The following is a 23,204-nucleotide window of genomic DNA, read 5'->3' on the forward strand; positions in this document are numbered from 1 at the left end:
TGTCGAGCGCGCACGTAAGTGTGAAAGAATTCACAGCGAACGCGCGCAGCTCCGGGGGCTGGGACGAGAGCGCGCCATTGCGAGCCTGCTCTCGGAAGACGAGGAGGAGGAACAGGAGCTCGCGAGGACGGTAAGGGGCCGGGAAAGAGAGCCTCCAGTGTCCCGCGAGACAACCCCGGGATGGGTTGCCGGTATACAAATGGGTATAAAGGATGTCTCCGGCCAAGTAACCCAGGTACGCGAGGAAACGAATAAAAATATGACCCAACTGCAATCCTCCGTTGAGACCATCCGATCCGAAATGGGGGACCTAGACTCCACGGTAGGAGGGCTAACTGGAAGGATAGCCCGACTAGAAGCAGAGTATGAGCAACAGCGCACGGGGGGAGGAGGGAGTGGGCAGAAAGTTCGCCACAGAGCCGCCACTCCTCCCAGGACGTGTTATGTGTGCGACCGTCGAGGGCATCTCATGAGGGACTGCCCTCAGCTCGCCCGTGCGAGGCCGATGCATAGGTCAAACACTAAGCCCCCCCTAGAGAGGGGACCACCGGGGGATGAAATCGACGTAGACCCGACCCAAACCAGCTGTAATAATAATGGCGAGCGAGTGATCCATAAACAGGTTACAACGACAACACCCAAGGGCGCAGGGACCTCGGGCGATTGGCTGCGGGAGCTGGTGGCAGGGATAACGGGAGCCACGTCGCTGGTGGAAGGCCAGGTGAACGGGCAGCGCACCCGGATCCTGTTGGACACGGGCGCCGTGGCCTCTCTCATGAGCGCCGCGCACTGCAGCATGCTCGGGGTGGACGTGGGCTGCCTGCAGGCCCCGGATCGCGCGCTGCACACGGCAAGCGGAGCCGGGATGGGGTTGCTGGGGAAGGTCTCCCTCGAGGTCCGTCTAGGAAACCAGGTGTGCACACAGGAATTCTACGTTTCGAGTGTGTTGTGCCACGAGTGCATTGCAGGAACGGACCTCCTGGAAAAGTTGGGACTTAACGTACAGCCCCGGCAACGATGCGCTACGGTGGAGGGCAGCGGGGAGCGGATTCCGTTCCTAGGACAGGAGCCGAATCGCCCACGCTTCACACCCGTGGCCGCTACGCTGGTGTCGGCCGTCACCATCGGGCCTCTCGCCGAGATGCTGGTGCCAGTGGCAACCCTCTCCACCGACCCAACCCACCGACCATCGGGCGAGGTAATGCTGACTCCTCACCCGGAGTTGGCATCGCGATACGGGGTGGTAGGGTCAGCCACACTGGTAAACGCAGATGGGGGCCGGCTGTTTATACGTGTGTTTAACCCACACAGTACCCCGGCAATGATACGACGACGCACCCCGGTAGCCACCGTACACCCCCTGCACGCTCGCCACTCGAACGACTCGGTGTTCGCACTCTGGGCGGAGGACCCTGGCCGCCCCGAGGACAGCCAGGATCTGGCCTGGCGGGTCGGCCCGACCCCCCGAGCCGAGATTGTTCCCCTGCAGGATGCGTTACATGTGCCTTGGGCAGCCTTACCTAAGGGGGAGGCCGATCAGCTGCGCGGGTTATTGCGGGAGTACGCCGACGTGTTCAGTGAGCACGATTCGGACGTGGGCCGGACCGACCTGGTCAAGCACCAAATTGACACAGGTGCAGCCCGACCCATCAAACTCCCTGCATACCGAGTGGGCGCGCCTGAACGGACCCAGATCAAAGAGGCAGTCACGGATATGCTACGCGATAACATAATCCAGCCCTCCGCGAGCCCTTGGTCTGCCCCGGTGGTACTGGTAACGAAAAAGGACGGATCGACTCGGTTCTGCGTTGATTACCGAAAATTGAACGCAGTCACCCTCGGCGACGCTTTTCCCATCCCACGCATCGACGACACCTTCGACAGTCTCGCAGGAGCGCGGTATTTTTCCACCCTCGATCTGGCGTCCGGTTACTGGCAGGTGGAGATGACGGAGGAGGATCGGCCAAAAACAGCATTCACCACCCCGATGGGCCTGTTTGAGTTTCGAGTGTTGCCGTTCGGACTCACTAACGCGCCCGCGACGTTCCAGCGGTTGATGGAGTTGGTGATGCGGGGCTTGCAGTGGGAACAGTGCCTGATTTACCTGGACGACGTAATAGTGTTCAGTAGGTCGCTGTCCGAACACTGGTCCAGGCTGCGGGAAGTATTCCAGCGACTGCGAGCAGCCCATCTCAAGCTCAAGCCACGTAAGTGTTACATTGCGCAACGCGAGGTGGGGTACCTCGGACACCGAGTCAGCGAGGCAGGGGTGAGCACCGATCCCGAGAAGGTGCGTGCCGTAGTGGATTGGCCGCGGCCGAGGAACCTGACGGAGATCAGGTCATTCTTGGGACTCGCCACTTATTACCGTCGATTTGTAAAGGGATTCAGTGAGATTGCACGCCCCCTCACCCAACTCACCTCCCCTAAGAACCCCTATCAGTGGTCGGAGGCCTGCCAGACGGCTTTCACCACACTCAAAGACCACCTCACCCACACCCCCACCTTGGCTTTCCCAGATTTCACCACCGATTTTATTTTGGACACTGACGCCTGCAGCAGTGGGCTGGGCGCGGTGCTGTCGCAAGTGCAGGGTGGGACGGAGCGGGTCATCGCATACGCCAGTCGGACCCTGAGCGGGGCCGAACTGAACTATTGTGTAACCCGTCAGGAACTGTATGCTGTAATTTTCGCGTGTAAACAGTTCCGACCGTACTTGTACGGCAGGAAATGTCGTGTGCGCACCGATCATTATGCACTGCAGTTCCTCCTTACATTCAAGGAACCGCGGGGGCAGATGGCTCGATGGCTGGCGCAGCTGCAGGAGTACAACCTGCAGATCGAGTACCGAGCGGGGCGAACACACGCGAACGCGGACGCCTTGTCAAGACGGCCCGCGGTGCGCGCTGAGACGAGGGAGGGAGACGCCTGCCCGTGCTTCACGGGGGGACGCTGCCGCCAGGCAGCAGAACCCAAGGAGCGCGCGGAAACTAAACTCCCCCCCCCGAGAGAGAGTGCAGTGTGCGCCGCAGGAACCCCTGCAGAAGGAGCCCGGGGACAGACGGATCATCCCACCCCAACCGGGCGGATCCAAGAGGATGTCGGCTGCGCCTTCCCGGGCTTGGACGACGAGCAGCTGCGACAAACCCAGCAGCGGGATCCGGATCTGGCGGCGGTGGAGGCGGCACTGCGAGAGAGGAAGGATGCACTACCAGGGCCCTGGAGCGGTTTGTATGCCCGGTTGTGTGTAGAAAACGGGGTGGTGAGGGAACTGGCCGACGCTGGGCAGCCGGGGTGCATCTGCGTTCCCGCCCATGTGCGACCCCAACTACTACGACTGGTACACGACCACCCGCTCGGGGGCCATGATGGGGAACGGCGCACCCGGGAGACTCTGCGTCGCCAGTATCTCTGGCCTAAATTAGCGCAAGATGTGGCCGCCTGGGTGCAGGGCTGCCGGGCCTGTCAGCAGTGTGGGCAAAAGCCGGCGAGGTACCAGGTACCCCTGAGGCCGTTCCGAGTCAGTCGGACGAATCAGTTGGTCGGAATCGACCTGCAGGGGCCCTTTCCACGATCCCACCGGGGCAACCGATATATTCTTGTAGCGGTGGAGTACTTCACCCGCTACCCCGTGGCGGTGGCTATCCCGGATAAAACAGCCCTCGTAGTGGCCCGGGCCTTCGTGGAAAACTACGTACTTAAGTGCGGGATCCCCGAACGAGTCATTACCGACCAGGGTAGTGAATTCGAGGCCGAACTATTCCAGGCGCTGTGCCGAGAGTTCGGGATCCAGAAGGACCGAACCACGGCATATCACCCCCAGGCGAACGGGATGGTAGAGAGGATGAACCAGACTCTGGCCGGGAAGCTTAAACGCATGGCGGCCGCGAATCAACAGGACTGGGACGAACACCTCCCCTATGCCCTGTTCGCCTACACCACCGCCGTTCACACATCTACAGGACAGACCCCGTTCCTAATGATGTTTGGTCGCGAGTCTCGCCTGCCCGCAGATCTGCTGTTCGGTGTCCCTCCGCCGCAACGGGAGGAAGGGAGCCACCCCGTGGAGCACTTGCTGGAGACCCTGCGAGGGGCCAGGGGCCGAGCCTACCCGCACGGAGAGGCCGCGCACCAGCGGCAAGAGCAGGGCGCCCGACCCCGTATGGAGCCCCCCTTCTACACTGCGGGCTCCGAGGTGTGGCTGTACACTCCCCGCGTCGGTGCCGGACAGGTGGGGAAGCTGACCACCTTCTGGCGAGGACCCTGGATTGTGAGACGGCAGATCTCACCATGGACGGTGCTGATTCAGGGAGGAGAGAGGGGCCGGGAGATGGTGGTCAACATCCGCCGACTGAAGCCGTGGCGAGCAGCCCCCGAGGGGGGGAGCCCCGCCGTCCAAGTACCCCGAAACCCCGGGGTCCCCCCACCCCCCGTGCCCGGGGGCCTCGCGCAGTATATGGGCCCCACGGAGCCCCGGGCTCCGAGGGGCCCCGGGCGGGGCCGGGGGCGACGAGGACGGCGACCCTTAAACCCCACCGCCTCTGAGTTTGTTCCCCAGCCCGCAGGTGCCAGAGACCGAGGGGAGCCGTTGGAATGGAGGAGGAGACCACCGCCGGAGCCCCAGGAGACGGAGCCGCCACCCCCGAGGCCAGCCACAAGGGCCGGGCGAATCCCGCGGACCCCGCGGCGATACCTCGTGGGGGCAACCCAGGCGAGGTGCTCCAGTCAACCCGGGACGGGGACTGGCACCCCGGGGGGCTATGTGGTGCCACAGCGACGGGGCCGCTCGGCCGAGCCAGGGAGCCGCCCGGCTTCCACCGCCGCACTGCCCCCCATCACCCCCCCACATAAACACGCACCCGCACCCACGTAGGGCCTCGTGGTCGGGTCACCTACCCTGAGTTTTCACCCGAGGGCCCCCTAGGGGGGTTACCCCACGGTTTCTCAGGGCCAGGGAATTGGACAGGACCCTTCCCAGGCCAAGTAACACTGCGGCGCCGTGGGCGGATTTGAGATCGCACGACCATGGCGAGCTCAGAGAGCCCCGCAGTTAGAAACGCATACAAACACAAACACGGGTCAGCAAGGCAGATAGCTGGGATCAGGACCCGGGACGACTGATTGGTCGAAAGTTCAAAGGCCGGCGGGATCGCAAAAGAGCGGGAAATCCTAGGCTCAGGATTGGTCGAGAGACCAAGGCGGTCGGGACGGGGGCGCCTAGCCTTTGATGTGAATAGTTTAAAAGAAAACGCAGGGGCAGTAGGGAACTCTCTTCTTCTGGAGTTTGGACACGGGGTCAGCGACGAAGGAGTCATCGGGCGAGCCGCTAGATTGTCTGCAGGACGATCTGAGCGCCGCAAGGTCACCAAGGACTACAGACGGTATCGTGTTGCGCGCCTTACAACACCTCAGAGCGGAGGGTAGGATCCGTAGGAGAGGGTTAGTTCGGGGTAAGGACGAGTAGGAAAGCGGTTTAGCAGAGAGCGCAGCATAGAATAGGGCTACACGGCACCAGAGTGTGGGTTAGAAGCGCCTTGCTGTCCCGCACACACACACGGGTGGCTCGGTTGGTTAGCAAGGGCTAATAAAATCTCGAGCGTAGTAACAAAACCGTGTTGTTGGGTGTTTTTGGAACGTGGTATTAGCGTGCACTGCATTCGCGAGTGTGTGGTCGTTGTACGCATAAAGGCCGTGGTCTCTGTACGATTGTGCGGGTACGGAGGTGTGTGCGTTAACGCCCGGGGAGAGCACTTTTGGTGTGTTGGCGTGACTACGCAGCCGTGTGAGAGGAGAATCGTCCTTGTACGATATTTGTGTTGACGTGCACGCGCGAGTGGGGGAGGGGACGAGTCGTCGTGTCGGCGTGTGCCCCGCTTGCGTGCGCTCGTTACTTGCGTAAGCTCTCGGCGTGCGTAATCGGCGTGCCCAAGGTGCGCGATCGTAACGTGGGCGGCCAGCGCGGCGCAGAGCGGCGCAGGAGTGGGTATCGCGTGTGGAGCTGTATGCGTGTGTGCGCGCACGTTCACGACGTGTGTAACACAGGTGCGCGATCCTAACGTGAGCGGTCAGGGTTGGGTGAGTGCCGTGCAGAGCTGTGTGTGGGTGTGCGCGTGCGTGGTTATCCATGCCTGCTACGCGGACCCGCGGTGGAGGGGAATCCTCGGGTGACGGCTCCCACACCCTGGGTGAGGAGCCTAGCGGCGGTTCGCTTAGCAGCGGGGGGGGCGATTGATGATGTTAGTCCGGCCGTTAGTATTATCGAGGGAGGGATCTCGGGGGCTAGCGACCCCCACACAACTCGTCTAATACGGCACACGGGCGTTTTATGAACGCAATTTGGATAAATACAAGCGCTCGGTGGAGAAAAATAACTTCGCTGTTGTGCTGTACAGGTGGAGATTAGCGTTCCGGCACGCTACGTCAATTAGGACGAGTGTGCTGTAAGATTGTGGCGCCAAATGCTCTACGTAATATCGGAATCGGCTGCAGCTGGAAATTATTCACGCAAAAATACCAGAAATGGGTACTGTATTAATGCGTTCAAGAATTACGCCTTGTTAAATGTGACGTGTCGTGAATATCATGATTTCTTTCATTCATGTGGAAGCAGATGAAGATTCGCCAACTCAACAAGCAAACGTCCACCACGCTCACGAGGAATTGGCGCGCAATAACCCAGGACATGTGCTCCATTTAGAAAGTGTTTGGCAACACTGGCGCAAGCAGTTTCGAAGAGGTGGGTGGCTCTGAAAAGAGCCTTTGGGTTGGCTTAATGTGCGAGAGATGGGCGCTCAGCCTCCGAAGCCGTAGAGAGTGCGGCCCTGGCGCTTGAGGGCGTAGACCACGTCCATGGCGGTGACGGTCTTGCGCTTGGCGTGCTCCGTGTAGGTGACGGCGTCGCGGATGACGTTCTCAAGGAAGACCTTCAGGACGCCGCGGGTCTCCTCGTAGATGAGGCCCGAGATGCGCTTCACACCGCCGCGGCGAGCGAGGCGGCGGATGGCGGGCTTGGTGATGCCCTGGATGTTGTCGCGCAGCACCTTGCGATGGCGTTTTGCGCCTCCCTTGCCGAGCCCCTTACCGCCTTTACCGCGTCCAGACATTGCGACTACTTCTGACAAAGCACGCGAGAGACATGCGCGCTCAGCTTGCAGCAGCAGCCACCTTTATATCCGAAGCGTGGTGACGTCACCGACCACCCCTGCCCTCCGCGATGGCTCCGCCTTAAACCTTCGACATTTAACCTCTGTGACGAAGAAAACCCTCCACCGTCGTCAAAAACACTTCCGTGACATGTACAATATGCGACGTTTTGGGCAATGACCCTTCTTCGAAGCACTCTGTAATGATATTGGCACACCCGCAGCGAACGCGAGAGGAACGCAATCTGTTGCAAGATTGCACGTGGAGTGAATAATCGGTGTAAGGTCTTGTTTTCAAGTGAACAAGATGAACTAACTTTATAATCGTGTGAAGCTAAACGGCTTCCAACACAATAGTTGAGTGAACGTCACCAACTAGTTCTCCCAAAGTAAGAAAGACATTTATTTTAATAGAGAAGTTTAGATGGTGCACCGCAATGTTTACAAAACAAAAACAAAGTGAAAAGGCGAGAACGAGCGAATGAAGGCAAATTGAGTAAAGCTGTCTGGAATCAATACATTTTTAGACTAAATTCCATATTTGGCACCAGTAACATGATGACGGAATGAAGAGGTGCAACACATAATCAAAATTGGAGGTTCGTCAAGAATGCATCGATTTGAATCTGGATTTAGATTAGAATCGCCAGCGAGAATGCTGACGTCGCTGACATTACTCTGCACCCAGTTCGAGTGAGGGAGCTGCCACCCGCCCCGCCTGTGTTTATGATTACTGCTTTCGGGCTCGATTACTCCCATCACATCAATGCTTAAAACACATCGAGTGGGTAAAATGTTATACAGTTAATTTGGCGAATGTACGAAACTTATCCAATCTACACAAATCCTCACGATTGAACTGCACCAAGCGTCGAGCTCCTTGATCAGGGCCGAGTCAAGGCGAGCAACCATCGCCACGCCGTAAATGGGTTTGACTTACAGAATATGGCACGCATTCAACAGCAACGTAATACACTGCCATGTGTTAACGATGAACTAATTGAAGCGCAGCAGCTGTGGTGCCACAGCGACGGGGCCGCTCGGCCGAGCCAGGGAGCCGCCCGGCTTCCACCGCCGCACTGCCCCCCATCACCCCCCCCACATAAACACGCACCCGCACCCACGTAGGGCCTCGTGGTCGGGTCACCTACCCTGAGTTTTCACCCGAGGGCCCCCTAGGGGGGTTACCCCACGGTTTCTCAGGGCCAGGGAATTGGACAGGACCCTTCCCAGGCCAAGTAACACTGCGGCGCCGTGGGCGGATTTGAGATCGCACGACCACGGCGAGCTCAGAGAGCCCCGCAGTTAGAAACGCATACAAACACAAACACGGGTCAGCAAGGCAGATAGCTGGGATCAGGACCCGGGACGACTGATTGGTCGAAAGTTCAAAGGCCGGCGGGATCGCAAAAGAGCGGGAAATCCTAGGCTCAGGATTGGTCGAGAGACCAAGGCGGTCGGGACGGGGGCTCCTAGCCTTTGATGTGAATAGTTTAAAAGAAAACGCAGGGGCAGTAGGGAACTCTCTTCTTCTGGAGTTTGGACACGGGGTCAGCGACGAAGGAGTCATCGGGCGAGCCGCTAGATTGTCTGCAGGACGATCTGAGCGCCGTGTGGGGGTCGCTAGCCCCCGAGATCCCTCCCTCGATAATACTAACGGCCGGACTAACATCATCAATCGCCCCCCCGCTGCTAAGCGAACCGCCGCTAGGCTCCTCACCCAGGGTGTGGGAGCCGTCACCCGAGGATTCCCCTCCACCGCGGGTCCGCGTAGCAGGCATGGATAACCACGCACGCGCACACCCACACACAGCTCTGCACGGCACTCACCCAACCCTGACCACTCACGTTAGGATCGCGCACCTGTGTTACACACGTCGTGAACGTGCGCGCACACACGCGTACAGCTCCACACGCGATACCCACTCCTGCGCCGCTCTGCGCCGCGCTGGCCGCCCACGTTACGATCGCGCACCTTGGGCACGCCGATTACGCACGCCGAGAGCTTACGCAAGTAACGAGCGCACGCAAGCGGGGCACACGCCGACACGACGACTCGTCCCCTCCCCCACTCGCGCGTGCACGTCAACACAAATATCGTACAAGGACGATTCTCCTCTCACACGGCTGCGTAGTCACGCCAACACACCAAAAGTGCTCTCCCCGGGCGTTAACGCACACACCTCCGTACCCGCACAATCGTACAGAGACCACGGCCTTTATGCGTACAACGACCACACACTCGCGAATGCAGTGCACGCTAATACCACGTTCCAAAAACACCCAACAACACGGTTTTGTTACTACGCTCGAGATTTTATTAGCCCTTGCTAACCAACCGAGCCACCCGTGTGTGTGTGCGGGACAGCAAGGCGCTTCTAACCCACACTCTGGTGCCGTGTAGCCCTATTCTATGCTGCGCTCTCTGCTAAACCGCTTTCCTACTCGTCCTTACCCCGAACTAACCCTCTCCTACGGATCCTACCCTCCGCTCTGAGGTGTTGTAAGGCGCGCAACACGATACCGTCTGTAGTCCTTGGTGACCTTGCGGCGCTCAGATCGTCCTGCAGACAATCTAGCGGCTCGCCCGATGACTCCTTCGTCGCTGACCCCGTGTCCAAACTCCAGAAGAAGAGAGTTCCCTACTGCCCCTGCGTTTTCTTTTAAACTATTCACATCAAAGGCTAGGCGCCCCCGTCCCGACCGCCTTGGTCTCTCGACCAATCCTGAGCCTAGGATTTCCCGCTCTTTTGCGATCCCGCCGGCCTTTGAACTTTCGACCAATCAGTCGTCCCGGCTCCTGATCCCAGCTATCTGCCTTGCTGACCCGTGTTTGTGTTTGTATGCGTTTCTAACTGCGGGGCTCTCTGAGCTCGCCGTGGTCGTGCGATCTCAAATCCGCCCACGGCGCCGCAGTGTTACTTGGCCTGGGAAGGGTCCTGTCCAATTCCCTGGCCCTGAGAAACCGTGGGGTAACCCCCCTAGGGGGCCCTCGGGTGAAAACTCAGGGTAGGTGACCCGACCACGAGGCCCTACGTGGGTGCGGGTGCGTGTTTATGTGGGGGGGGTGATGGGGGGCAGTGCGGCGGTGGAAGCCGGGCGGCTCCCTGGCTCGGCCGAGCGGCCCCGTCGCTGTGGCACCACATAGCCCCCCGGGGTGCCAGTCCCCGTCCCGGGTTGACTGGAGCACCTCGCCTGGGTTGCCCCCACGAGGTATCGCCGCGGGGTCCGCGGGATTCGCCCGGCCCTTGTGGCTGGCCTCGGGGGTGGCGGCTCCGTCTCCTGGGGCTCCGGCGGTGGTCTCCTCCTCCATTCCAATGGCTCCCCTCGGTCTCTGGCACCTGCGGGCTGGGGAACAAACTCAGAGGCGGTGGGGTTTAAGGGTCGCCGTCCTCGTCGCCCCCGGCCCCGTCCGGGGCCCCTCGGAGCCCGGGGCTCCGTGGGGCCCATATACTGCGCGAGGCCCCCGGGCACGGGGGGTAGGGGGACCCCGGGGTTTCGGGGTACTTGGACGGCGGGGCTCCCCCCCTCGGGGGCTGCTCGCCACGGCTTCAGTCGGCGGATGTTGACCACCATCTCCCGGCCCCTCTCTCCTCCCTGAATCAGCACCGTCCATGGTGAGATCTGCCGTCTCACAATCCAGGGTCCTCGCCAGTAGGTGGTCAGCTTCCCCACCTGTCCGGCACCGACGCGGGGAGTGTACAGCCACACCTCGGAGCCCGCAGTGTAGAAGGGGGGCTCCATACGGGGTCGGGCGCCCTGCTCTTGCCGCTGGTGCGCGGCCTCTCCGTGCGGGTAGGCTCGGCCCCTGGCCCCTCGCAGGGTCTCCAGCAAGTGCTCCACGGGGTGGCTCCCTTCCTCCCGTTGCGGCGGAGGGACACCGAACAGCAGATCTGCGGGCAGGCGAGACTCGCGACCAAACATCATTAGGAACGGGGTCTGTCCTGTAGATGTGTGAACGGCGGTGGTGTAGGCGAACAGGGCATAGGGGAGGTGTTCGTCCCAGTCCTGTTGATTCGCGGCCGCCATGCGTTTAAGCTTCCCGGCCAGAGTCTGGTTCATCCTCTCTACCATCCCGTTCGCCTGGGGGTGATATGCCGTGGTTCGGTCCTTCTGGATCCCGAACTCTCGGCACAGCGCCTGGAATAGTTCGGCCTCGAATTCACTACCCTGGTCGGTAATGACTCGTTCGGGGATCCCGCACTTAAGTACGTAGTTTTCCACGAAGGCCCGGGCCACTACGAGGGCTGTTTTATCCGGGATAGCCACCGCCACGGGGTAGCGGGTGAAGTACTCCACCGCTACAAGAATATATCGGTTGCCCCGGTGGGATCGTGGAAAGGGCCCTTGCAGGTCGATTCCGACCAACTGATTCGTCCGACTGACTCGGAACGGCCTCAGGGGTACCTGGTACCTCGCCGGCTTTTGCCCACACTGCTGACAGGCCCGGCAGCCCTGCACCCAGGCGGCCACATCTTGCGCCAATTTAGGCCAGAGATACTGGCGACGCAGAGTCTCCCGGGTGCGCCGTTCCCCATCATGGCCCCCGAGCGGGTGGTCGTGTACCAGTCGTAGCAGCTGGGGTCGCACCTGGGCAGGAACACAGATACACCCCGGCTGGCCGGCCTCGGTTAACTCCCGTACCACTCCGTTCTGTACACACAACCGGGCATACAAACCGCTCCAGGGTCCTGGTAGGGCGCTCTTTTCCTCCCGCAGTGCCGCCTCCACTGCCGCCAGATCCGGATCTCGCTGCTGGGTCTGTCTCAGCTGCTCGTCGTTTAGGCCCGGGAAGGCACAGCCGACGTCCTCCTGGGTCCGTCCGATCGGGTCCCGAGCCGCGGGTCCCGCGCTTGCCGGGCGGTCGACGGGATCCTCAGTGCCACCTGCGAGGGTCTCTGTGGCGCACACTGCACTCTCTCTCGGGGGGGGGAGTTTAGTTTCCGCGCGCTCCTTGGGTTCTGCTGCCTGGCGGCAGCGTCCCCCCGTGAAGCACGGGCAGGCGTCTCCCTCCCTCGTCTCAGCGCGCACCGCGGGCCGTCTTGACAAGGCGTCCGCGTTCGCGTGTGTCCGCCCCGCTCGGTACTCGATCTGCAGGTTGTACTCCTGCAGCTGCGCCAGCCATCGAGCCATCTGCCCCCGCGGTTCCTTGAATGTAAGGAGGAACTGCAGTGCATAATGATCGGTGCGCACACGACATTTCCTGCCGTACAAGTACGGTCGGAACTGTTTACACGCGAAAATTACAGCATACAGTTCCTGACGGGTTACACAATAGTTCAGTTCGGCCCCGCTCAGGGTCCGACTGGCGTACGCGATGACCCGCTCCGTCCCACCCTGCACTTGCGACAGCACCGCGCCCAGCCCACTGCTGCAGGCGTCAGTGTCCAAAATAAAATCGGTGGTGAAATCTGGGAAAGCCAAGGTGGGGGTGTGGGTGAGGTGGTCTTTGAGTGTGGTGAAAGCCGTCTGGCAGGCCTCCGACCACTGATAGGGGTTCTTAGGGGAGGTGAGTTGGGTGAGGGGGCGTGCAATCTCACTGAATCCCTTTACAAATCGACGGTAATAAGTGGCGAGTCCCAAGAATGACCTGATCTCCGTCAGGTTCCTCGGCCGCGGCCAATCCACTACGGCACGCACCTTCTCGGGATCGGTGCTCACCCCTGCCTCGCTGACTCGGTGTCCGAGGTACCCCACCTCGCGTTGCGCAATGTAACACTTACGTGGCTTGAGCTTGAGATGGGCTGCTCGCAGTCGCTGGAATACTTCCCGCAGCCTGGACCAGTGTTCGGACAGCGACCTACTGAACACTATTACGTCGTCCAGGTAAATCAGGCACTGTTCCCACTGCAAGCCCCGCATCACCAACTCCATCAACCGCTGGAACGTCGCGGGCGCGTTAGTGAGTCCGAACGGCAACACTCGAAACTCAAACAGGCCCATCGGGGTGGTGAATGCTGTTTTTGGCCGATCCTCCTCCGTCATCTCCACCTGCCAGTAACCGGACGCCAGATCGAGGGTGGAAAAATACCGCGCTCCTGCGAGACTGTCGAAGGTGTCGTCGATGCGTGGGATGGGAAAAGCGTCGCCGAGGGTGACTGCGTTCAATTTTCGGTAATCAACGCAGAACCGAGTCGATCCGTCCTTTTTCGTTACCAGTACCACCGGGGCAGACCAAGGGCTCGCGGAGGGCTGGATTATGTTATCGCGTAGCATATCCGTGACTGCCTCTTTGATCTGGGTCCGTTCAGGCGCGCCCACTCGGTATGCGGGGAGTTTGATGGGTCGGGCTGCACCTGTGTCAATTTGGTGCTTGACCAGGTCGGTCCGGCCCACGTCCGAATCGTGCTCACTGAACACGTCGGCGTACTCCCGCAATAACCCGCGCAGCTGATCGGCCTCCCCCTTAGGTAAGGCTGCCCAAGGCACATGTAGCGCATCCTGCAGGGGAACAATCTCGGCTCGGGGGGTCGGGCCGACTCGCCAGGCCAGATCCTGGCTGTCCTCGGGGCGGCCAGGGTCCTCCGCCCAGAGTGCGAACACCGAGTCGTTCGAGTGGCGAGCGTGCAGGGGGTGTACGGTGGCTACCGGGGTGCGTCGTCGTATCATTGCCGGGGTACTGTGTGGGTTAAACACACGTATAAACAGCCGGCCCCCATCTGCGTTTACCAGTGTGGCTGACCCTACCACCCCGTATCGCGATGCCAACTCCGGGTGAGGAGTCAGCATTACCTCGCCCGATGGTCGGTGGGTTGGGTCGGTGGAGAGGGTTGCCACTGGCACCAGCATCTCGGCGAGAGGCCCGATGGTGACGGCCGACACCAGCGTAGCGGCCACGGGTGTGAAGCGTGGGCGATTCGGCTCCTGTCCTAGGAACGGAATCCGCTCCCCGCTGCCCTCCACCGTAGCGCATCGTTGCCGGGGCTGTACGTTAAGTCCCAACTTTTCCAGGAGGTCCGTTCCTGCAATGCACTCGTGGCACAACACACTCGAAACGTAGAATTCCTGTGTGCACACCTGGTTTCCTAGACGGACCTCGAGGGAGACCTTCCCCAGCAACCCCATCCCGGCTCCGCTTGCCGTGTGCAGCGCGCGATCCGGGGCCGGCAGGCAGCCCACGTCCACCCCGAGCATGCTGCAGTGCGCGGCGCTCATGAGAGAGGCCACGGCGCCCGTGTCCAACAGGATCCGGGTGCGCTGCCCGTTCACCTGGCCTTCCACCAGCGACGTGGCTCCCGTTATCCCTGCCACCAGCTCCCGCAGCCAATCGCCCGAGGTCCATGCGCCCTTGGGTGTTGTCGTTGTAACCTGTTTATGGATCACTCGCTCGCCATTATTATTACAGCTGGTTTGGGTCGGGTCTACGTCGATTTCATCCCCTGGTGGTCCCCTCTCTAGGGGGGGCTTAGTGTTTGACCTATGCATCGGCCTCGCACGGGCGCGCTGAGGGCAGTCCCTCATGAGATGCCCTCGACGGTCGCACACATAACACGTCCTGGGAGGAGTGGCGGCTCTGTGGCGAACTTTCTGCCCACTCCCTCCTCCCCCCGTGCGCTGTTGCTCATACTCTGCTTCTAGTCGGGCTATCCTCCCAGTTAATCCTCCTACCTCGGCCTGGACCGTCTCTACCATTGTCTCCAGCGCAGTCATGTGTGCCCGTACTTGGGTTACCTTGTTGTCTACTTGGGTTACCCTGTCACCTACCTGGGTTACCCTGTCACCTACCTGGGTTACCTGGCCGGAGACATCCTTTATACCCGTTTGTATACCGGCAACCCATCCCGGGGTTGTCTCGCGGGACACTGGAGGTTCTCTTTCCCGGCCCCTTACCGTCCTCGCGAGCTCCTGTTCCTCCTCCTCGTCTTCCGAGAGCAGGCTCGCAATGGCGCGCTCTCGTCCCAGCCCCCGGAGCTGCGCGCGTTCGCTGTGAATTCTTTCACACTTACGTGCGCGCTCGACAAGGGTGTTAAAGGGAAGACGTGGGCAGCTCATGTCTGGCTGCCACCACGCCGTGCGAGACAGGTACCGCTGGATTTTCTCGGCAGCCAGTTCCTCAATAACCTCAGTTGCGTACCCCGGGCGTGCGATCTTTGTTAACTCGCGCACATCCTCGGCGTAATCACGGAGATCTTCGCCAGGTTGGCGACGGCGCGCCTCTAAGGCCGATTTTGCTTCCTCCTCGTCACGCGTGCCAAAACGCTGATCGAGTCGGCGCATCAGCTCCTCTAGCTGTGTCTGTGCGCTCGCGGGTAACGCTTCTACAAAATCGGCTGCCCGCCCATCAAGATTCATATTAAGTTGACGTACTGCCTGCGCGTCCGTCCATCCATTAATTTCCTTGGCCCCTAAGAGATTGCGGGCGAATGCCTTCCACGAAGGGGCCCCCCGGCCGGTAAATATCAGTCTTATTTTAGCGTGAGGTAACGCGGGGGTCCGTACCGCTTCCGACACCAATTTGTGGGGGTCGCTAGCCCCCGAGATCCCTCCCTCGATAATACTAACGGCCGGACTAACATCATCAATCGCCCCCCCGCTGCTAAGCGAACCGCCGCTAGGCTCCTCACCCAGGGTGTGGGAGCCGTCACCCGAGGATTCCCCTCCACCGCGGGTCCGCGTAGCAGGCATGGATAACCACGCACGCGCACACCCACACACAGCTCTGCACGGCACTCACCCAACCCTGACCACTCACGTTAGGATCGCGCACCTGTGTTACACACGTCGTGAACGTGCGCGCACACACGCGTACAGCTCCACACGCGATACCCACTCCTGCGCCGCTCTGCGCCGCGCTGGCCGCCCACGTTACGATCGCGCACCTTGGGCACGCCGATTACGCACGCCGAGAGCTTACGCAAGTAACGAGCGCACGCAAGCGGGGCACACGCCGACACGACGACTCGTCCCCTCCCCCACTCGCGCGTGCACGTCAACACAAATATCGTACAAGGACGATTCTCCTCTCACACGGCTGCGTAGTCACGCCAACACACCAAAAGTGCTCTCCCCGGGCGTTAACGCACACACCTCCGTACCCGCACAATCGTACAGAGACCACGGCCTTTATGCGTACAACGACCACACACTCGCGAATGCAGTGCACGCTAATACCACGTTCCAAAAACACCCAACAACACGGTTTTGTTACTACGCTCGAGATTTTATTAGCCCTTGCTAACCAACCGAGCCACCCGTGTGTGTGTGCGGGACAGCAAGGCGCTTCTAACCCACACTCTGGTGCCGTGTAGCCCTATTCTATGCTGCGCTCTCTGCTAAACCGCTTTCCTACTCGTCCTTACCCCGAACTAACCCTCTCCTACGGATCCTACCCTCCGCTCTGAGGTGTTGTAAGGCGCGCAACACGATACCGTCTGTAGTCCTTGGTGACCTTGCGGCGCTCAGATCGTCCTGCAGACAATCTAGCGGCTCGCCCGATGACTCCTTCGTCGCTGACCCCGTGTCCAAACTCCAGAAGAAGAGAGTTCCCTACTGCCCCTGCGTTTTCTTTTAAACTATTCACATCAAAGGCTAGGCGCCCCCGTCCCGACCGCCTTGGTCTCTCGACCAATCCTGAGCCTAGGATTTCCCGCTCTTTTGCGATCCCGCCGGCCTTTGAACTTTCGACCAATCAGTCGTCCCGGCTCCTGATCCCAGCTATCTGCCTTGCTGACCCGTGTTTGTGTTTGTATGCGTTTCTAACTGCGGGGCTCTCTGAGCTCGCCGTGGTCGTGCGATCTCAAATCCGCCCACGGCGCCGCAGTGTTACTTGGCCTGGGAAGGGTCCTGTCCAATTCCCTGGCCCTGAGAAACCGTGGGGTAACCCCCCTAGGGGGCCCTCGGGTGAAAACTCAGGGTAGGTGACCCGACCACGAGGCCCTACGTGGGTGCGGGTGCGTGTTTATGTGGGGGGGGTGATGGGGGGCAGTGCGGCGGTGGAAGCCGGGCGGCTCCCTGGCTCGGCCGAGCGGCCCCGTCGCTGTGGCACCACAGCCGCAAGGTCACCAAGGACTACAGACGGTATCGTGTTGCGCGCCTTACAACACCTCAGAGCGGAGGGTAGGATCCGTAGGAGAGGGTTAGTTCGGGGTAAGGACGAGTAGGAAAGCGGTTTAGCAGAGAGCGCAGCATAGAATAGGGCTACACGGCACCAGAGTGTGGGTTAGAAGCGCCTTGCTGTCCCGCACACACACACGGGTGGCTCGGTTGGTTAGCAAGGGCTAATAAAATCTCGAGCGTAGTAACAAAACCGTGTTGTTGGGTGTTTTTGGAACGTGGTATTAGCGTGCACTGCATTCGCGAGTGTGTGGTCGTTGTACGCATAAAGGCCGTGGTCTCTGTACGATTGTGCGGGTACGGAGGTGTGTGCGTTAACGCCCGGGGAGAGCACTTTTGGTGTGTTGGCGTGACTACGCAGCCGTGTGAGAGGAGAATCGTCCTTGTCCGATATTTGTGTTGACGTGCACGCGCGAGTGGGGGAGGGGACGAGTCGTCGTGTCGGCGTGTGCCCCGCTTGCATGCGCTCGTTACTTGCGTAAGCTCTCGGCGTGCGTAATCGGCGTGCCCAAGGTGCGCGATCGTAACGTGGGCGGCCAGCGCGGCGCAGAGCGGCGCAGGAGTGGGTATCGCGTGTGGAGCTGTATGCGTGTGTGCGCGCACGTTCACGACGTGTGTAACACAGGTGCGCGATCCTAACGTGAGTGGTCAGGGTTGGGTGAGTGCCGTGCAGAGCTGTGTGTGGGTGTGCGCGTGCGTGGTTATCCATGCCTGCTACGCGGACCCGCGGTGGAGGGGAATCCTCGGGTGACGGCTCCCACACCCTGGGTGAGGAGCCTAGCGGCGGTTCGCTTAGCAGCGGGGGGGGCGATTGATGATGTTAGTCCGGCCGTTAGTATTATCGAGGGAGGGATCTCGGGGGCTAGCGACCCCTACAAATTGGTGTCGGAAGCGGTACGGACCCCCGCGTTACCTCACGCTAAAATAAGACTGATATTTACCGGCAGGGGGGCCCCTTCGTGGAAGGCATTCGCCCGCAATCTCTTAGGGGCCAAGGAAATTAATGGATGGACGGACGCGCAGGCAGTACGTCAACTTAATATGAATCTTGATGGGCGGGCAGCCGATTTTGTAGAAGCGTTACCCGCGAGCGCACAGACACAGCTAGAGGAGCTGATGCGCCGACTCGATCAGCGTTTTGGCACACGTGACGAGGAGGAAGCAAAATCGGCCTTAGAGGCGCGCCGTCGCCAACCTGGCGAAGATCTCCGTGATTACGCCGAGGATGTGCGCGAGTTAACAAAGATCGCACGCCCGGGGTACGCAACTGAGGTTATTGAGGAACTGGCTGCCGAGAAAATCCAGCGGTACCTGTCTCGCACGGCGTGGTGGCAGCCAGACATGAGCTGCCCACGTCTTCCCTTTAACACCCTTGTCGAGCGCGCACGTAAGTGTGAAAGAATTCACAGCGAACGCGCGCAGCTCCGGGGGCTGGGACGAGAGCGCGCCATTGCGAGCCTGCTCTCGGAAGACGAGGAGGAGGAACAGGAGCTCGCGAGGACGGTAAGGGGCCGGGAAAGAGAACCTCCCGTGTCCCGCGAGACAACCCCGGGTTGGGTAGCTGGGTTACAGACCGGCATGGGAGATATAGCCGGCCAGGTAACCCAGGTGCAATCCTCCGTTGAGACCATCCGATCCGAAATGGGGGACCTAGACTCCGCGGTAGGAGGGCTAACTGGAAGGATAGCCCGACTAGAAGCAGAGTATGAGCAACAGCGCACGGGGGGAGGAGGGAGTGGGCAGAAAGTTCGCCACAGAGCCGCCACTCCTCCCAGGACGTGTTATGTGTGCGACCGTCGAGGGCATCTCATGAGGGACTGCCCTCAGCTCGCCCGTGCGAGGCCGATGCATAGGTCAAACACTAAGCCCCCCCTAGAGAGGGGACCACCGGGGGATGAAATCGACGTGGACCCGACCCAAACCAGCTGTAATAATAATGGCGAGCGAGTGATCCATAAACAGGTTACAACGACAACACCCAAGGGCGCAGGGACCTCGGGCGATTGGCTGCGGGAGCTGGTGGCAGGGATAACGGGAGCCACGTCGCTGGTGGAAGGCCAGGTGAACGGGCAGCGCACCCGGATCCTGTTGGACACGGGCGCCGTGGCCTCTCTCATGAGCGCCGCGCACTGCAGCATGCTCGGGGTGGACGTGGGCTGCCTGCAGGCCCCGGATCGCGCGCTGCACACGGCAAGCGGAGCCGGGATGGGGTTGCTGGGGAAGGTCTCCCTCGAGGTCCGTCTAGGAAACCAGGTGTGCACACAGGAATTCTACGTTTCGAGTGTGTTGTGCCACGAGTGCATTGCAGGAACGGACCTCCTGGAAAAGTTGGGACTTAACGTACAGCCCCGGCAACGATGCGCTACGGTGGAGGGCAGCGGGGAGCGGATTCCGTTCCTAGGACAGGAGCCGAATCGCCCACGCTTCACACCCGTGGCCGCTACGCTGGTGTCGGCCGTCACCATCGGGCCTCTCGCCGAGATGCTGGTGCCAGTGGCAACCCTCTCCACCGACCCAACCCACCGACCATCGGGCGAGGTAATGCTGACTCCTCACCCGGAGTTGGCATCGCGATACGGGGTGGTAGGGTCAGCCACACTGGTAAACGCAGATGGGGGCCGGCTGTTAATACGTGTGTTTAACCCACACAGTACCCCGGCAATGATACGACGACGCACCCCGGTAGCCACCGTACACCCCCTGCACGCTCGCCACTCGAACGACTCGGTGTTCGCACTCTGGGCGGAGGACCCTGGCCGCCCCGAGGACAGCCAGGATCTGGCCTGGCGGGTCGGCCCGACCCCCCGAGCCGAGATTGTTCCCCTGCAGGATGCGTTACATGTGCCTTGGGCAGCCTTACCTAAGGGGGAGGCCGATCAGCTGCGCGGGTTATTGCGGGAGTACGCCGACGTGTTCAGTGAGCACGATTCGGACGTGGGCCGGACCGACCTGGTCAAGCACCAAATTGACACAGGTGCAGCCCGACCCATCAAACTCCCCGCATACCGAGTGGGCGCGCCTGAACGGACCCAGATCAAAGAGGCAGTCACGGATATGCTACGCGATAACATAATCCAGCCCTCCGCGAGCCCTTGGTCTGCCCCGGTGGTACTGGTAACGAAAAAGGACGGATCGACTCGGTTCTGCGTTGATTACCGAAAATTGAACGCAGTCACCCTCGGCGACGCTTTTCCCATCCCACGCATCGACGACACCTTCGACAGTCTCGCAGGAGCGCGGTATTTTTCCACCCTCGATCTGGCGTCCGGTTACTGGCAGGTGGAGATGACGGAGGAGGATCGGCCAAAAACAGCATTCACCACCCCGATGGGCCTGTTTGAGTTTCGAGTGTTGCCGTTCGGACTCACTAACGCGCCCGCGACGTTCCAGCGGTTGATGGAGTTGGTGATGCGGGGCTTGCAGTGGGAACAGTGCCTGATTTACCTGGACGACGTAATAGTGTTCAGTAGGTCGCTGTCCGAACACTGGTCCAGGCTGCGGGAAGTATTCCAGCGACTGCGAGCAGCCCATCTCAAGCTCAAGCCACGTAAGTGTTACATTGCGCAACGCGAGGTGGGGTACCTCGGACACCGAGTCAGCGAGGCAGGGGTGAGCACCGATCCCGAGAAGGTGCGTGCCGTAGTGGATTGGCCGCGGCCGAGGAACCTGACGGAGATCAGGTCATTCTTGGGACTCGCCACTTATTACCGTCGATTTGTAAAGGGATTCAGTGAGATTGCACGCCCCCTCACCCAACTCACCTCCCCTAAGAACCCCTATCAGTGGTCGGAGGCCTGCCAGACGGCTTTCACCACACTCAAAGACCACCTCACCCACACCCCCACCTTGGCTTTCCCAGATTTCACCACCGATTTTATTTTGGACACTGACGCCTGCAGCAGTGGGCTGGGCGCGGTGCTGTCGCAAGTGCAGGGTGGGACGGAGCGGGTCATCGCATACGCCAGTCGGACCCTGAGCGGGGCCGAACTGAACTATTGTGTAACCCGTCAGGAACTGTATGCTGTAATTTTCGCGTGTAAACAGTTCCGACCGTACTTGTACGGCAGGAAATGTCGTGTGCGCACCGATCATTATGCACTGCAGTTCCTCCTTACATTCAAGGAACCGCGGGGGCAGATGGCTCGATGGCTGGCGCAGCTGCAGGAGTACAACCTGCAGATCGAGTACCGAGCGGGGCGAACACACGCGAACGCGGACGCCTTGTCAAGACGGCCCGCGGTGCGCGCTGAGACGAGGTAGGGAGACGCCTGCCCGTGCTTCACGGGGGGACGCTGCCGCCAGGCAGCAGAACCCAAGGAGCGCGCGGAAACTAAACTCCCCCCCCCGAGAGAGAGTGCAGTGTGCGCCGCAGGAACCCCTGCAGAAGGAGCCCGGGGACAGACGGATCATCCCACCCCAACCGGGCGGATCCAAGAGGATGTCGGCTGCGCCTTCCCGGGCTTGGACGACGAGCAGCTGCGACAAACCCAGCAGCGGGATCCGGATCTGGCGGCGGTGGAGGCGGCACTGCGAGAGAGGAAGGATGCACTACCAGGGCCCTGGAGCGGTTTGTATGCCCGGTTGTGTGTAGAAAACGGGGTGGTGAGGGAACTGGCCGACGCTGGGCAGCCGGGGTGCATCTGCGTTCCCGCCCATGTGCGACCCCAACTACTACGACTGGTACACGACCACCCGCTCGGGGGCCATGATGGGGAACGGCGCACCCGGGAGACTCTGCGTCGCCAGTATCTCTGGCCTAAATTAGCGCAAGATGTGGCCGCCTGGGTGCAGGGCTGCCGGGCCTGTCAGCAGTGTGGGCAAAAGCCGGCGAGGTACCAGGTACCCCTGAGGCCGTTCCGAGTCAGTCGGACGAATCAGTTGGTCGGAATCGACCTGCAGGGGCCCTTTCCACGATCCCACCGGGGCAAACGATATATTCTTGTAGCGGTGGAGTACTTCACCCGCTACCCCGTGGCGGTGGCTATCCCGGATAAAACAGCCCTCGTAGTGGCCCGGGCCTTCGTGGAAAACTACGTACTTAAGTGCGGGATCCCCGAACGAGTCATTACCGACCAGGGTAGTGAATTCGAGGCCGAACTATTCCAGGCGCTGTGCCGAGAGTTCGGGATCCAGAAGGACCGAACCACGGCATATCACCCCCAGGCAAACGGGATGGTAGAGAGGATGAACCAGACTCTGGCCGGGAAGCTTAAACGCATGGCGGCCGCGAATCAACAGGACTGGGACGAACACCTCCCCTATGCCCTGTTCGCCTACACCACCGCCGTTCACACATCTACAGGACAGACCCCGTTCCTAATGATGTTTGGTCGCGAGTCTCGCCTGCCCGCAGATCTGCTGTTCGGTGTCCCTCCGCCGCAACGGGAGGAAGGGAGCCACCCCATGGAGCACTTGCTGGAGACCCTGCGAGAGGCCAGGGGCCGAGCCTACCCGCACGGAGAGGCCGCGCACCAGCGGCAAGAGCAGGGCGCCCGACCCCGTATGGAGCCCCCCTTCTACACTGCGGGCTCCGAGGTGTGGCTGTACACTCCCCGCGTCAGTGCCGGACAGGTGGGGAAGCTGACCACCTACTGGCGAGGACCCTGGATTGTGAGACGGCAGATCTCACCATGGACGGTGCTGATTCAGGGAGGAGAGAGGGGCCGGGAGATGGTGGTCAACATCCGCCGACTGAAGCCGTGGCGAGCAGCCCCCGAGGGGGGGAGCCCCGCCGTCCAAGTACCCCGAAACCCCGGGGTCCCCCCACTTCCCGTGCCCGGGGGCCTCGCGCAGTATATGGGCCCCACGGAGCCCCGGGCTCCGAGGGGCCCCGGGCGGGGCCGGGGGCGACGAGGACGGCGACCCTTAAACCCCACCGCCTCTGAGTTTGTTCCCCAGCCCGCAGGTGCCGGAGACCGAGGGGAGCCGTTGGAATGGAGGAGGAGACCACCGCCGGAGCCCCAGGAGACGGAGCCGCCACCCCCGAGGCCAGCCACAAGGGCCGGGCGA

The 23,204-nt window shown here is 61.0% G+C and overlaps 1 protein-coding gene across 1 annotated transcript; it reads right to left on the reverse strand.

Annotated features, from left to right (window-relative positions):
• Nucleotides 1-6,739: 6,739 nt before the first annotated feature.
• LOC144735539 (histone H4) lies at nucleotides 6,740-7,152 on the reverse strand. The gene has a single exon (XM_078617965.1). The coding sequence runs from the start codon at nucleotides 7,101-7,103 to the stop codon at nucleotides 6,792-6,794; it is 312 nt and encodes a 103-aa protein (XP_078474091.1). The 5' UTR covers nucleotides 7,104-7,152; the 3' UTR covers nucleotides 6,740-6,791.
• Nucleotides 7,153-23,204: the final 16,052 nt, after the last annotated feature.

This window comes from Lampetra planeri, chromosome 3, assembly GCF_965212315.1.
Source record: "Lampetra planeri chromosome 3, kcLamPlan1.2.h2, whole genome shotgun sequence".
NCBI lineage: Eukaryota > Metazoa > Chordata > Hyperoartia > Petromyzontiformes > Petromyzontidae > Lampetra > Lampetra planeri.

Bases quoted from the DNA above. Each gene is read 5' to 3' on its own strand.
- LOC144735539 (XM_078617965.1), bottom strand. From the start codon at position 7,103: ATGTCTGGACGCGGTAAAGGCGGTAAGGGGCTCGGCAAGGGAGGCGCA.